At 39.9% G+C, this 14,894-nt stretch overlaps 1 protein-coding gene across 2 annotated transcripts; it reads right to left on the reverse strand.

Annotated features, from left to right (window-relative positions):
- Window positions 1-722: 722 nt before the first annotated feature.
- Window positions 723-12,477, reverse strand: RIOK3 (RIO kinase 3). 2 transcript variants are annotated; one of them, XM_032703051.1, is made up of 13 exons: window positions 12,266-12,477; window positions 11,338-11,459; window positions 10,343-10,488; window positions 10,110-10,214; window positions 9,465-9,574; window positions 8,610-8,753; window positions 7,602-7,729; window positions 6,267-6,455; window positions 5,650-5,809; window positions 4,606-4,686; window positions 3,980-4,069; window positions 3,519-3,626; window positions 723-2,056 (listed from the first exon to the last, which is right to left on the reverse strand). In XM_032703051.1, exons 1-13 carry the CDS (start codon window positions 12,458-12,460, stop codon window positions 1,955-1,957), a joined length of 1,680 nt encoding a protein of 559 aa, XP_032558942.1. In that variant the 5' UTR covers window positions 12,461-12,477; the 3' UTR covers window positions 723-1,954. The 2 variants fall into 2 exon arrangements, with proteins under 2 accessions (XP_032558942.1, XP_032558951.1); XM_032703060.1 differs by having other exon boundaries at window positions 6,267-6,452; window positions 12,266-12,462.
- Window positions 12,478-14,894: the final 2,417 nt, after the last annotated feature.

Below are 14,894 nucleotides of genomic sequence, written 5' to 3' on the forward strand. Positions count from 1 at the left end.
TAAACCTGTGCTAGCCAGATTTTAGAAAGAAATTAAAAATTATAGTAACAACCGTGGGTTCAGTCCAAGCATAGTAATACAAGCAGGGCCTGTTTCAAATGTCAAACAGGCCAAAAAACACCCTCCCTTCACTTCCCTTTATCTCTGCTCTCTCTTCCTCTCACTTGATGCAAGTATCTGTAGATATCAGCATCTTTCCTAGACAAGAATTTTTTAAGGTATTAGCAACCATTTTGAGATTTTTTTCCCCCCCCTAAGAAGTGTTAAGAGTATTAAGGCTAGTTATAAGCCTAGAATAAGATTACCGTTTTCCTTTTAAAAGCCTTCTCCTCTGAAAAAGTCGAAGCTTGTAGTCTTCCTGAAGGGGTCAGCTAACAGCAACACCTAGTCTGTTCTTTCCCTAATGCTATTATTTTGGGAAACTTTCACTGAGAAATCTGGAACAGACTTAAGTATCCAAAAGATAAAAGTTCCTTTATTTCAAAAGTAAGGGGTAACTGCAAGACAATTACCTGATTTAGGAAAGGGAAGAGGATCCAAGTGCTGGGGTGAAACTGGCAAAACCATCAAGGTTGTTTACTGTTCATGTAGTACCCACTCAAATAGTAATTCTTCTATTGTTAAAAGGAACGAGTTTAGTCCTACCCTAAGACTGCTCCAGTGAAACACTGAGGATCAGTGAAGGCCTGTATGATGCAAAGAACTATGCAAGAATACCACCATAAGATCTTAAGATTTTACTTCACCACGAGTTTTCCAACAAAGAGATAAAAAAGTCACTTTCACAGCACACTGTGAGAATGTCACATGTAGCATCACTATATTCTGCTTGATAAAGAGCAGCATCAAAAACAGCAATCTGTTAAAAAGAAGTTGATTAGAATTTCTTAATTCCAAACCATCCCACCACATCAATCCATCTTTAAATGTGTTGTTTTGGAGAGAAACATTGCTAGATTTTTAGAACTTTGTAAAAAATAAAGTCTGACATTAAGAATAAAAGTATGAAATAGATTGGGGAAACTAAATATTTCTAAGTGAAGCTTTTTTGCTTACAGGTGCAAAAAGAATACACAGATTCGTCTGTGATTACCTTCAGGGCAAGCACATTTGATGCTCTAAACTGACATCCTAGGCAGAGACAGGATTATTACAGAGTTCTGGTTTTGGTTTGCACCGAGTTCTTGGAACCATTTGTATATTAAGAGTGAAGCTAACTGAACTTACTCTTTGCACCTTGGATGCAGCCAGGAAGTCCTTTGCAGGTTCCTTGTCACCAAGGAAGTCCTTTGCAGGTTCAATTCATATCTGTTTCTCATGTAATACCCAACTGTATTTACAGAGATAGTTAGAGCCACATTCCATCTACTTCAAATGAAAAGGTCCAGACTTTTGCATATATAAATACATTAGTTTGTTAAATTAACATTTTCATATGATTGCAGTGAGTAGTTTGACTTTTCACTTTGCCCTTGGTGGAGGATGGATGAAAGGTTCACTGACATTGTGTCCATACACATTTTTAAATTAGTTTTTCAAGCTGCAATAGGAAAAAAAGAAGGGCTCTTCTCATGTGCTTTTCCACTAAATACTTTGGATGATATAGATGATTTTTAAAATTTTTTTTTTAAACTAAAACATACATAAGCTCTGAATCATGCAAAATATGACCACCTGAGCTACATCAGTCTAATGTAACTGGGCAATTGGTGAAGTTGTCAGACTGTCCAAAGTGGTAGTGACAGTCCATTCTTACAGTGCCAGTCTGATGTGTGGGACAAGTTAAAAAAAAGCAAACCACTGAGGCATCACCATATGCTCTCTGTGTTTTCCATTTTGGTATTCCCAGCCAACCACTCTCTCTTGACATCGGTAGTTGACATTTACCACTGCACCAACATAGTTAGAAGCAGTAAATTTGTGTTTTGTTTTGTTAGCAGCTATACACTCAGTGCTATTCATCATATATAGGTGGGTCTCCATCACTCGAAAACGTTGACAGTTTCTTTCCATGATTCTGCACATGATCTTCATTCATCTTTTCCAAAGCTTCAATCTAGAGAGACAAAAATAAAACCGTGCTGAAATCATGAAACCATGCCTGCACCAAAATGCTGCTAAACAGCGTTAAAAAGTAGATGACAGAGCAGGTATATTTCAATGATTGAAAGTACAGCTTGAAACGTGTTCTCAACAAGTTACTAAAATGAGCAGCACTCCATTATAGTTTCAAGCTACGTAACTGAAATGTACCAGTTGCAGGGAGGACTGCATGATTCTTAGGTCTTCAGCTGTATTCCTCAAAGTATAGAAATGTCCCTTTCTCCAACTCTGAACACCTCCACTGTAACTCAGCCAATCCATCAGCATGAGAGAAATACAAGTAATACTAACATTACAAATCCACTGCAGTAATTTTTAACAGTGAAAGTTGAATACAGATATACTTCAGTGTTTTATGCAATCAAAGTAACACAGTACAGTGGCTTATTTTGATCTTCTGATTGTTAAGTTTGGATTGCTTCCCCTTCTACTCCAGGGGAGATAATTTTGACTTTAGTCCCTAGTAACAAAAGTCTGAAGTTTAAGAACCTGCTCAAATTCTCCTCTACGTAAGCAGCAATGTTAAATCTTTCCCATAAAACTTACAAGCACTAAAAGTGACATAAAACAAGAAGAAAAACACTGCACCCTACCCCCCCCCGGTGCCACACCACAGTCAGTGAGGGAACTGTTTTTTGCTTGATTACCTGATACATAATGATCATGGAACTGTGACATTGTGGTCCCTTTATCTCTGAGGACCTTCCCCAGGAGTTACCTAATTTCAAGCTGCCACCTACTCCATGCAGGACTAGCATAAACCTACACTGTCGTGAGTAATTAGGTAGAGTTGCCACATCGCCCTTACTTTAATTAGTAAATACAGACTGTTTGACAACTGTTTTTTTCAGTGTCCGATATCAGGATGCACGCCTTGAAAAGTTACAGACAAAGGTTGAAAATTAAAAGCCAACAGTGACCAAAGATTCCCACATCTGTATTTACAGTACCATGGTTTTAGGCTTGAAAATTGAAAACGCTAGCCTAAACTTTTAATTCAAGTAAGTTAATATCTAAACCATGAAAATAAGCAGTAGAACAATTATTATTGTTTACCCAACTTTCCCTTCTCTGCACAACTTTTAAGGTATGTAAGGGAAGACAACAATGCTAGCTTTTAAACTAAAACCAGATCACTAGATTTGCCTTAATCCTGAAAGAAGCAACTAAATGCAACATAAAGCCTTTTACACTTGGGAGCAGGGGGATCAGGAAAGGGAGTGGAGAAGCCTGTCAATATGAGTTTCTGTAAACGTTTGTACTAGGTTGAAATACTCAAGTTTTTAACAAGGGATGCAGAATGACTGCTGAAATTTTATTGACACGCACCAATCATGCAAACTAAATGTGGAAAGTTAAAGCATTACAACAGCTACTATAGATAACCAAATTAAAATTGTTAGAGAAAGCTATACCTCTGCTTGGAAGTCTACTTCATTGTCAGCTGTAATATTTAAACCTGAGACAGCATTGAAGAGTTCACGCTCATTAAGTGCTTCTGCCACACCTCCTTTCTGGAAGAACTAGTCAATATAAAAAGCACACGTTAAACACTTTACTATACAGAACAAAATATTCCTTTTCCTTCCCCAAGTTACAATCACAATATTTAGTCGAAGTTACATTTTTGCTTTTATTGACCCTGAAATAAGTTTTAAGTTCTAGTGATATCATTTTACTCTTCCACACTTTTTTCCCTTTCAGAGAAAAACACCATCAGCATGGACAATATGCAAGAGTAATTAATCTTTTCTATATGTGGAGGTGATAATTTTTTTACTGAGTTGTATTGGTTGATTTTGAATTAGCTCTGAATTGATTTTTAACTTGGAAAACATTCAGCAGAACAGAAGACTGTCAGACAAAGAGGTCCTACCTGTGCAACATTCCTACAGTCTCTGAACAAAAACTCAAGTCCGTGAGGATGGGTTGGCTCTACAGACTGACTGACATCAATGAGCCAGACCTGTAGTCACAGAGAAATAGCATTGTATTAAAATTTTACATTGGAGATAATGTCCACAGGAGGGCAATGAAGATGGTGAATGGCCTTGAGGGGAAGCCGTATGAGGAGTAGCTGAGGTCACTTGGTCTGTTCAAGCTGGAGGAGACTGAGGGGAGACCTCATTGCAGTCTACAACTTCCTCATGAGAGGAAGAGGAGGGACAGGCACTGATCTCATCTGTGGTGACCAGTGACAGGACCCGAGGGAATGGCCTGAAGTTGTGTCAGGGCAGGTTTAGGTTGGATATTACAAAAAGATTCTTCACCCAGATGGTGGTTGGGCACTGGAACAGGCTCCCCAGGAAAGTGGTCACAGCACCAAGCGTGAGGGAGTTCAAGAAGCATTTGGATAATACTCTCAGGCCCATAGTGTGACTATTAGGGATGGTCCTGTGCAGGGCAAGGAGTTGGACTCCACGATCCTTGTGGGTCCCTTCCAACTCAGCATATTCTGTGATTCTGTGAAACCTTTCCTCCCCACATTAAGAACAAACTCACCTTCCCATCATGCCAAAGCATGTTGTATTCACTCAGATCTGCATGGACCAGGTTGCACTCCTTATACAACTGCTGCATCATCTGCAAGGAACCAAATTAATGAAAGAAGTATGCTATACTCCACATAAATATTGCTTGTGTGACTATAGAATAAACAAACAAACAAACAAACAAACAAAATGCCTTTCCCCAACCGACTTAATTTACATAATTTTTACCCAAGTCTTCAATAAATTTCCACACAGGGAATCGCAGTTTTGGTACTCTGCCAGCAAACTAAGCTTTTATCACTGAATTTAGCTTTGGCAAGTCTGAAGAATTAGTCTGGTAAACTCAGGTCAGCTCTGCCAATCAGTCCAAGTGCACGAGACAGATAAACACGTTCTCTAGATACACATGTCATTTTCACTGCTATCACATAGGAAAGAAGTCTCAGAGTTGTAGATGCTGAATCCTAACTAGCATACATATTCGCTTAAAACATGGTTGTGTTGCTTACTGGTCTCACAATTTGAGGCCTAGACTATTTATATTACCAACATAGGGGGTTGGTTGGCTGGTTCAGTTTTTTAATTTCTATAATGGAATAGTGAGTGGACAATTAGCAGGTACGTTTGAACCAATTACAGCAGAAAATAGAAAAATCCACTGTGCAATATTCTAACTCATTCTTCGAAAGTGCTTGAGCCTTGTAAATTATGTGTTTGGTAAGCCCAGAAAGACTTCAGAGAATTTTATAAACCACATGCTGCTTCTATAAAAGGACTATTTGCTCATAATTCCTCTACTGCTAAGTATCTGTCATCAAGTCCCAGCATGTCTTCCACTCAGATTAAGATTAAATTTAAATATCTTTTTTTAGTGGATAATTTTTTATTTATTCTAAGTCACACATTAAACAGCAGCAAAATAAGACTTTGAACTTCATATCTTGAAAGTGATGCAAGCATCCTAAAAAGTAAATAAATGATGATTTGTCCTTTAAGTTATTCACCTAAAAGAAAACACAGCCCACAATTGGAGGAGAAATCAGCATTGTCTTACATTGAGAGTCTGATAGTAGGCCTTTTTCATGTCTTCACTACTAAGTGTTACATCCTTTAGTTTAGGAGCTGGGATTTGATCCTTGCCAATGAAAGACATAACCAAGACGTGTTTCTTAAGGATAACCACTTGAGGACAAGGAATTCCGGCATTTTGCATTCTGTGGATCGGAAAATAGATACTGATTTAGAAAAACAAAAGCCCCAAAACCATATACTTCTAGTTCCTGCTTGCTCATTTCCAATCTGAGAGAGTGTGTAAGAAACTCGATCCAGAATAAAAAAAGTCTTTGAAATAGAGAGAATTGAAAACTGAATAAATATATTTATTTCACATAGGAAAATTCAGATCCTAAAGTCATAAGTGAGTCTAAGAACGCTCACTGAACACTTTTACAACTAGAGCCTGCTAACTTCACGGGCTTGTAAACTGTGCTGCCAAATCACTGAAGATGCTGACAACTCATTAAACTGTAAAAAACCAGAGGCTTTTTCAACCTATGGCACGTTGCATATTATTTTGACCTGAAAAACAAATCTAAACTTCTACCCAGACATAGTGTATCTTCCTCACACAGAGAAGGCATCTGACAACTACTCTTGATTTTTTTTCTTTACCTTGTTAAGTTATGCATTTCTTTCTCAGCCCACATACGAATAATCTTTCGTGGATTCAATTTACTGAAGCGGTCTTTAAATCTGTAGTCATCCTTGATGTATTTGTCACGGTTCTTGAATTCATTAAGAGTTGTTTTAAACACTTTGATGGCACATTCCGGAGGAATAACTTTATCTTCAGTTGCACTTCTCGTGGAAAAAGTCAAATATATAACAAAGTTAACTATTCGCATCTTTACAACCAAATGCATGCTTTTAGGTTTTTTATATAATACAAGATACAGCAATTTTTAATATAAGAGAAGGTCTGACTTTCTATCAAATCTAGAAGCCAACTCAAGTTAAGTTTATAACAATTTTATAATTAAACTTGCATATGAATGTTTGGGTTTTGGCATTTTGATTATATGTTGCTTATCAAACAGGTTACCTCTCCCAGTTTGGTAATATTTTACTTAAAATGCCATAGCTAATAACAGCCCTATTAATGGATATACCTGCTACAAGAATTTACAGGTGAAAATAGTCTTCCCTTAGAACAATAATAGTAGCATCATAGTATTTTGTAAAGCACCACAAAAATATTAAATAGTACCAAGCAAAAGAACGTTCCTGAACATCATTGAAGCAACAGTCAAATTAAAAAAGAAAAAAGGGCACAGCTTTTCTACCCAACTCCAACTTACAACTTACCTCTATCTTGACATCTCTAAATCGATTATCTGTATTTGGGTTTTATTAGTTCTTTCTCAAACACCACTAATTTAAAGTGAGCTAAATGTACTACAATCACTACTAATGTATTATAATCCTCCCAGTGTGGCAGTTTTTACAGCTGGACTCTTGCATGACTCACAAAGTGAACAGCACCCCAACAGTATGCTCAAGGTAACCCTAAAGTAACAAACAGCACCTCCACTGAGCTGCACAGATGGAGCTGACCATACAGTGATCTGTATAGAAAGACAATCTTCAGGTACCCTAATATCATCATGACAGCTCTATAATCTTGTGCAGGTTGGTGGAAAGAGTTCCTCAAAAATCTCAAGACTTCTTTTTTATAGAAGGAGTACATCTGTTTCTACAGAAAGGCAGGTGGATTTGTCCCTATTCATTAAATGGACTCCAAGGAGGAAAGTGGGGATTTTTTTTACTTCATGGTTGGTACCATTTGGTTTTTAGATTTTATTATTATCTGCATACATATGAATACAGACTTTAGAGGTTTGGAAATAAAAAAGCTATAAAAGGAGCTGTTTAAATATTTCTGTAGTTTCTGCTTTTTAAATCATCTCTGGTACTTAAAGCTACCATCAGTAACAACAACACACTTACTTTCCTCCATAGGCATGAAAAACAACAGATTCTTTTCCTGTGCTGATGCAGCCTGTGATGGTCTCCAGCATCCCAGCATTGACCATCTTGTACAGAAGTAAACGTGTTTTGGGATCCACTGCTTTCTCCTACAGGCAAGAAATTAATACTCAATTCATTAAAATAATTCTTTGTTTTACAGCGAATTTAGGATATTTATACACCACAAGATTTCCACTATGTGGAAAGAATAATGTAGTAATAAAATTCTCTCAACTGATAAAGAGGAAGAAAAACCAAACTGAAATAAACAAATGAAGCAAAATCAGTCTGCTCCAGACTGTCATTTTAGGATTTAATACTCTCAGGTTCCTTATCAGCTGTATAACACATACAGTATTTTACCAATTCCACACAGACTCAACAGCACTTTCTACAGTGTTTTCAAGAAGTCTTTACAAATCATAAATCAAAATATCCTAACTATTATATTTCTTCGATATCAGTAATAATAAAGAAAAGCATAACACTCAGATTTGAAGAAGTCCACAGCAGGAATCACCAGAGGCTCTACTCTAAAATCACCCATAAAGCCTATCAACTGACTTCCTAAATTATTAAGTCAGTTTAGTTGGTCACCTCATCTTCCTGGAGCTTGCTATGAAGACAGATATTTGGAGCCAGAGGGTTGAACTGCAGAGGATTAGTCCTCTGGATAGTTTCTATAAATAACTTCCAGCCAGTTTATTCATTATAGCTGATTAAGTTTAGGCAAGTTTAGAAAGACAAATAGAAAAAGAAAATGGAAGGTGCTTGCTCTTACTTTGATATGGCTCTCACAGTAATGCAGCTCAAATAAAAACAGCCTTTTTCTAGTAGGAGCTGGCTGATAACATCTCCTTTAGCAATGTCAGTATAATATTTCTTAACTGTTTTACTAAAAATGGAATGTTTCAAGAAGTTTCCAAAGCAGCGTTCAGCTATTACACAAGAAAAAAAGTATATAGAGAAAATTTATCAAAAACATACAGCAGTGGAGTGCTCCTTCTTTTCATGGAGCCTTGCACTTCGACGTTCCTCAGAGTATGCATGTTGCTTTAAGGCATTGAAGACTTGATTTGACAGCTTTAAGTCCATCCCAATTCCATCCCCAACTTGGAATTCAGGTGCAAACTACAAGTAGAAATAAGAGAAATTTAAGCATTGTTACTAGCAGACACCAAAAGTTGGCACAAACAGAAATTTCTCATTCTGATTTGGAAATACCCAGGGTAGATTAGGACCTATGTGAAACCCACTTTGTGTAATGTTGTCACTATGTTAAAAAACATATTGCTTTAAACTCAGAACTCAAAGTTCTACCGATATTGATATGAGATTACCTAACATCCTGTAAAAATAGCACTTGCAGCATTTCCTTATTTGCAGAAGTTGCACCACTTACCTTAAAGAAAATGGAAGGCATGTGCTATAGATAAACAGACTGAAAAGCTGTAAGTCGAATAATTGACTGAAAATAAGTTACTTGGCTCATCAGATGAAATTAATTAAAGAAAGGAGGTTACACAATAGCTATGCCTTTCAAAAGTAGCTTCAGTGTTTTATTTGCCTGTGTGCCAAACTTGCTGATAGTTTTGTTTTGCCAAAACAGTTCTGTACAAATTCTTGAATCATGGTCAATAACAAACTATTATTAAACAGAAAACCCGCACAACTCAAACTGCCAATTTGAATAACTAAACCAAACACTACGTTGCTTTGATTTGATGGGAAAAAAAATCAGCACCTTATCCAGTAGCACACATGGACAAGCATTAGTTCTTTGGCTGAATTGCAGCATTCCAGTTTTATACACAAAATAAATTTCCCTAAGTTTTCACTTACATTTTCCATGCGAGCAGTGTTCTTTCTTCCACATACCACTTCATCATGTTTAGTAGTAATATCTTTTCCTTTTCCTATGAAACCCCTTCTCGGTGTGGTGGTAGGTTTATCTGCCAGCAGTGCGAAAAATCAATCAAACTTTACACCAAAACAAACATAACTTATGCTCACAAAGGTCCCACAATGTCCAAAAATGTAACACAATTTCAGATTATTTCAATTGTATGATCTTAATGAAGTCTTCTCTTATCCTAAGCATGACAGCTTCTTTTGCTATGTTATGACTTACTTCTATGTCTTCTCTGGGATATCAGACACCTTTTTGGCATATTAAGACAGGAATATTCAATGTCATGTGAAGATGATATTGACCCTAGCCAAATGTAGATGATAGATATGCCCATCTCAGAATACTTTCCATGTACAGTAGTTATTTAGCCAGATTCAGCCACTGCAGCCAATATACTGGCAGACAGAAGCCTGAAATTACCTGCCCAACCACCTGCTGACACCTCCCAATGAGGTGTCATTGCTTTTACATACAACTGGGATACCTCCTTACATTCAAAGAAAACTTGATTTAACTATGTCCTATTCTTAGGCCTATGAACTGAAAAAACTGTATTGTTTAAAACTGTCACATACCTGCTCTGTAAGGATCATGACGGGTATCCTGCCAATCAACCTCATCCTCTGAGCTGTCACTGTCATAGGGATGCACCTTCCGATAATTTTCAAAGGATATGGAGACTTGAGAAAGAAAACAAGTAAGTATGTCAGTGATTATCAGGGATTTGCTACTTCCTCACAGCTCTGCCAACTTAAACAGAGTGCCAAGAATATCTCCAAAGCAAAAATACTTCTTCTGATGAAGGTACCTTTGCTATCTCCATTGATCTTCTTCTCTTCACGCCGAAGCTGTGCATCATATTCCCTATCAAATTCCATCTGCAGCATCTGAGCTAGCATTAGGTCACTAGAAGTGTCAATATTTTCTCCTGTAATAAATGGACCTTCAGCAACACTATGTGAGATGAAAGCAGAAATTTTAAAAAGTTAAACACAGTAATGTAAGCATAAACCACTGCTTTGTATCATTTCATCACTCTATACAAAAGACTTCATGTAGAGCTGCACAGAAAGGAATGGATCTCAGCTCTCCACCTCCCCTTCAAGCCAACACTAAATATTAATAGATCATGACTTCATTTCTCTCTGCCACTTTTTATGATGGAAACATTACTTGAACTTTTACTTGCTTACCATTCTATAAGAAGCATTAAGCACTATTTTTAAGGTGTCCTTCACAAAAAAAAAAGGCAGCATACAGGTGTATGTGTGTGCATACATATTTATATGTTTTGTAAATAAAAACAAATAAACCCACAAATAGTGTCACTTTGCTTTGCTCTGCTTCACAGGAAAGACTGCAGTAAAAATTTTTATAAGTTTAGAACTAGTAAGCTCTTGGCCCTTGTTTAGAACTTTCAAGTAGTAGGAGGATACAGGTGATAAACCTGACAGTTCTTGAAATAACATTTTAAACTGTTAAAAGGAGTCTCTAAAAGGGTAGGAAAAAAAACCCCATTTCTGAGATTTTTCTAAACATAGCTTACAGACTGGGTTAATGCACCCAGAAAATGCAAAGAAAACATCAAAAAAGAAGGAAGGGCAACAGAGAAGAGAATCTAAGGAAGATTTTTAACTGGGGGAAGCCATCTTTGCTGAAAAAGATCTGAAGAAGCAGAGTTAAGAGGCAACAGGCAAAGCATTTGCTGTATTGCTATGCACTAAGCACACTGTAAGAAAACGCACAAGAGAGAGAAGATGGCAGCACAACTATGGAGATCACTAATCCAGGGCTCGAACTTACGCAACCACTTCAGGAAAAGCAGCATTTTCCTCTTCTAGCTGCAGTTCTTTTGCCAGCTGTTCACTCATTACATCAGCAAGAGAACATGATATTGATGTTGTGTTAGGGGCTCCCCACGGACACTGTAAATAAACATTTTATTAAAATCAGCAAGATTTGTAAAGTGACAACACAATAGTCAGGATAATAAGCTACCGCTGGCACCAAAATAAGCTCATGTAATCTTGTCTTCTACAGATACTTAGGGAACTATGATGTACTACTCAAAGAGTAGTTTCATAAACTCAGTAGGGAGAACTGGGGCTGAAACTCTGTTGGTAGTCACTAATCGGGGTAGGAAACAGTCAGTTTGTCGGTACTCTCTGAAGACGGGGTAAAGCCTTCTGAGAAAGTTTGCTTACAAGCGTACACACTTGTACATCTATGTAAAACTTCTCTTGGAATAACGCAACCGTAATAGCTTATGCACAGCTTCCTCCCCCGTTTTTAGGGCCCTGAAAAGACAGCCATCATAAAACATCCCCTCAAAACTGCAGAAGCACACACATAACCTCGCTGGGGGAGGCGGCGGCTGGGAAGTGACGAATCCAACCAAGCTGTGACTCACTGCCTACCGCCGTGATAACCAAGCTCGCTTAGCTCCAATTCCCTGCTCACCGGCAGAGCTTGGAGAGAAGCAACGCATTTATCAGGCTGCCACAGCAGCCCTCTCCAGCAAGGAGATAATTGCCGGTAGCAGCAAGAACGCCATTCCCCGTCCATCGCTGCTCGGGTGGCTCTGCCAAGTGACCGTGACCCTGGCGGTGCTGACACCGCCTCGCAGCGCCCTCTCCACGGCCTCTGTTCTCCTCCTCCTCCACCACCTCCCCGGAGCCCGGACAGCGGCGGCCGCCCCGCTGCGGCCCCGGGCTGCCGGCACAGCGCTCACCTTGCTCTGCCAGGCGGGGCCCGGACCGGCGTCGGGGGCGGCGGCGGCGACTCCCACCGAGTCCATGGGGCACACAGGGGCGAGCAGGGAGCGGCAGGAACGGGGTCTCTCTTCGGGGCAGCGACGCTCCGACTGCGAAACCTTCCGGGTCCTTCCCGGTCCTCCCCGGCCGTCACGGGCCGTCAGGCGGCCCATTGGCCGCCGGCTCGGGCATCGCCCGCCTTTCCGGTGATGTCAGCGGGGCGGCGTGCGGAACTCTCGGTAGGGCCGGCCCGTGGTTCCGGCGCCTCGCCTCGCCTCGCCTCGCCTCGCCTCGCCTCGCCTCGCCTCGCCTCGCCCCGCCCCGCCCCGCCCCGCCCCACCCCACCCCACCCCGCCCCACCCCGCCCCACCCCACCCCGCCAGGCGGCCCCGGAGGGCCGAGGGACAGCGCCGGTCACCGGAGCTGGGCTGCCGGCAAAGCGAACGGGGAGGAATTAAAGAGCTGATGTTTGTTTTTATCTCAGGAAGTAACCGAGGGAACCGTGGAAAAAAGCCAAACCAAAGCAAACCAAACCATGAGCGAACGGCAAAACAAATGGATGGAGTCCAGAGAAGGGCAACGAAGCTGGTGAAGGGTCTGGAGCACAAGTCCTGTGAGGAGAGGCTGAGGGAGCTGGGGTTGTTCAGCCTGGAGAAGAGAAGGCTCATCACTCTCTACAACTCCCTGAACGAAGGTTGTAGCCAGATGGGGGTCGGTCTCTTCTCCCAGGCAGCAAGTGACAGGACAAGAGGACATAGTCTTAAGCTGCACCAGGGGGACTTAGGTTGGACATTGGGAACAATTTCTTCCCAGAAAGGGTGATTAGATATTGGAATGGGCTGCTGAGGGAGGTGGCGGAGTCACCGTCCCTGGAGGTGCTTAAGGAAAGACTGGATGTGGCACTTAGTGCCATGGTCTAGTTGACATGGTGGTGTTGGGTCATCAGGTTGATTCAATGATCTCAGAGGTCTTTTGCAACCTAATTGATTCCGTGAAATTAAATAGGCGATGTTTGTTTTTATCTCAGGAAGTAACAGAGGGAATGGAAAAAAAACCCCAAAGCAAACCATAAGCAAACAGTTTAATCCCAATCCCATACCTCTTGGTAAATACAAAGTTAAATATTTTGTATGTGACCTACCACCTCTTACACCTCAGTTTTATACATAATATTTTTCTGGAAAATAGTATTGTGATTTAAATGCCCTATTTCCAGGACAGAGGCAATAGAATGGCATTTTGCAACAACACAACAGCAACAGATGCTGTTTAGGTCTGCTTGGACAAGTTTCCCAACAAGAAGGAAACAATGCCTAGAACCCTCAGGCCTGGCTCACCTCCGGCTGTTGAAGGTATCTATCAACAGTTGTAGACAAATGTGCCATCACAATTGCCATCAATAACCTGAAAAACAACCTAGCAAAGTTGGCTGGCTCCAAGAGCAGAAGTGGTAAGGGATTGCATAGCTCCTGTGGCATCTCCCAGCCTGCTCAAAGTTCTGGATTACACATTTAGCAAAGCCCATTCTGCCAGGGAGGCCCAGCAAAAGCCACTCTCATCAACTCTCAGGCATGCAAGAATCAGCTTCATTGGCCAAAGTTCATCTAATTTGTCTCTAGCAACCTGCAGTGACGTAACACAGTGCAATATTCCAAGACAATTTGTTCCAGTGTTCATTATTGCAGGAAATCCCCAACTTAAAAACAAACCATTTGGAAGGTGGCAGGGACCCAGGTTGTAACGTACAACCTGCAGGTACAACACAAGCTTGTGCCATGGAGACATTATAGTGTCATAATATCATTTAGGTTGGAAAAGACCTTTAAGATCATCAAGTCCAACCGTTAACCCAGCACTGCCAAGTGCCTGGCGAGGGTGGCTTTTTCTGGTGATAAGTACCAGTGTGATTCTTTTCCATTCTGCGCTTAGCCGTGGCAGAAAGAGATTATTTCTTTGCCTTTTTGGGATGTGAAGATTGCTGCCATGCCCCCTTCAGTCTTCTTTGTCTAAATTTAAGAGTTTTATAAATGAGCAGAATATCAAAGCAGTGTCCTGCTGCCCTGGGAAAATCATTGTTCTTGCACAGCTGTGCAAGCACTGATTAAGAAAATGGGTTTTGGTAGTTTTTTATTCAAACAGTGACTTAATATTCCTATATCTTGTTATTAAGTTTTTAATTTTCAAAAATAAGTCTTCTGTTTTAGTCTCTTAAATATTACCTGATTAGGCCTTGATCCCATGACCTCCTGTATGAATGGATCAAGCTTTGAACTGAATTATGTTAAGAAGAAATGTTCTGTAAAATGACATCTAAACTAAATAATTTGCAACACATTCACATCTCACAATAAAAATAGTTAAAGTCTTGGTAGAGCAGAAACTTCCCTTCATATTAATCAAAATTTAGAGCAAAGCTGTATAGCAATTACTAAGTGTGCAATTCAAGTCAGTCATGATAAACAATACTGGCAGAAATTTATATGTTCATTCTTGATCCCTGACTGTAAGTGGTTAACAAGAATTCAAACCTGCCTCTGCATTTAGCTGTAGGAAGATATATCATCTTTGCCCAAGTCTCCCACTTGTAATAAGAAATACTGCAAAAAA

Source organism: Chiroxiphia lanceolata, chromosome 1 (genome assembly GCF_009829145.1).
Source record: "Chiroxiphia lanceolata isolate bChiLan1 chromosome 1, bChiLan1.pri, whole genome shotgun sequence".
Lineage (NCBI taxonomy): Eukaryota > Metazoa > Chordata > Aves > Passeriformes > Pipridae > Chiroxiphia > Chiroxiphia lanceolata.

Coding starts and splice junctions, on each gene's coding strand:
- RIOK3 (XM_032703051.1), bottom strand. CDS start 12,460: ATGGGCCGCCTGACGGCCCGTGACGGCCGGGGAGGACCGGGAAGGACC. Junction 10,489..11,337: donor GCTTTTCCTGAAGTGGTTGC/GTAAGTTCGAGC, acceptor CATCTCACATAG/TGTTGCTGAAGGTCCATTTA. Junction 7,730..8,609: donor AGAAGGAGCACTCCACTGCT/GTATGTTTTTGA, acceptor TCTTGCCTGTAG/GAGAAAGCAGTGGATCCCAA.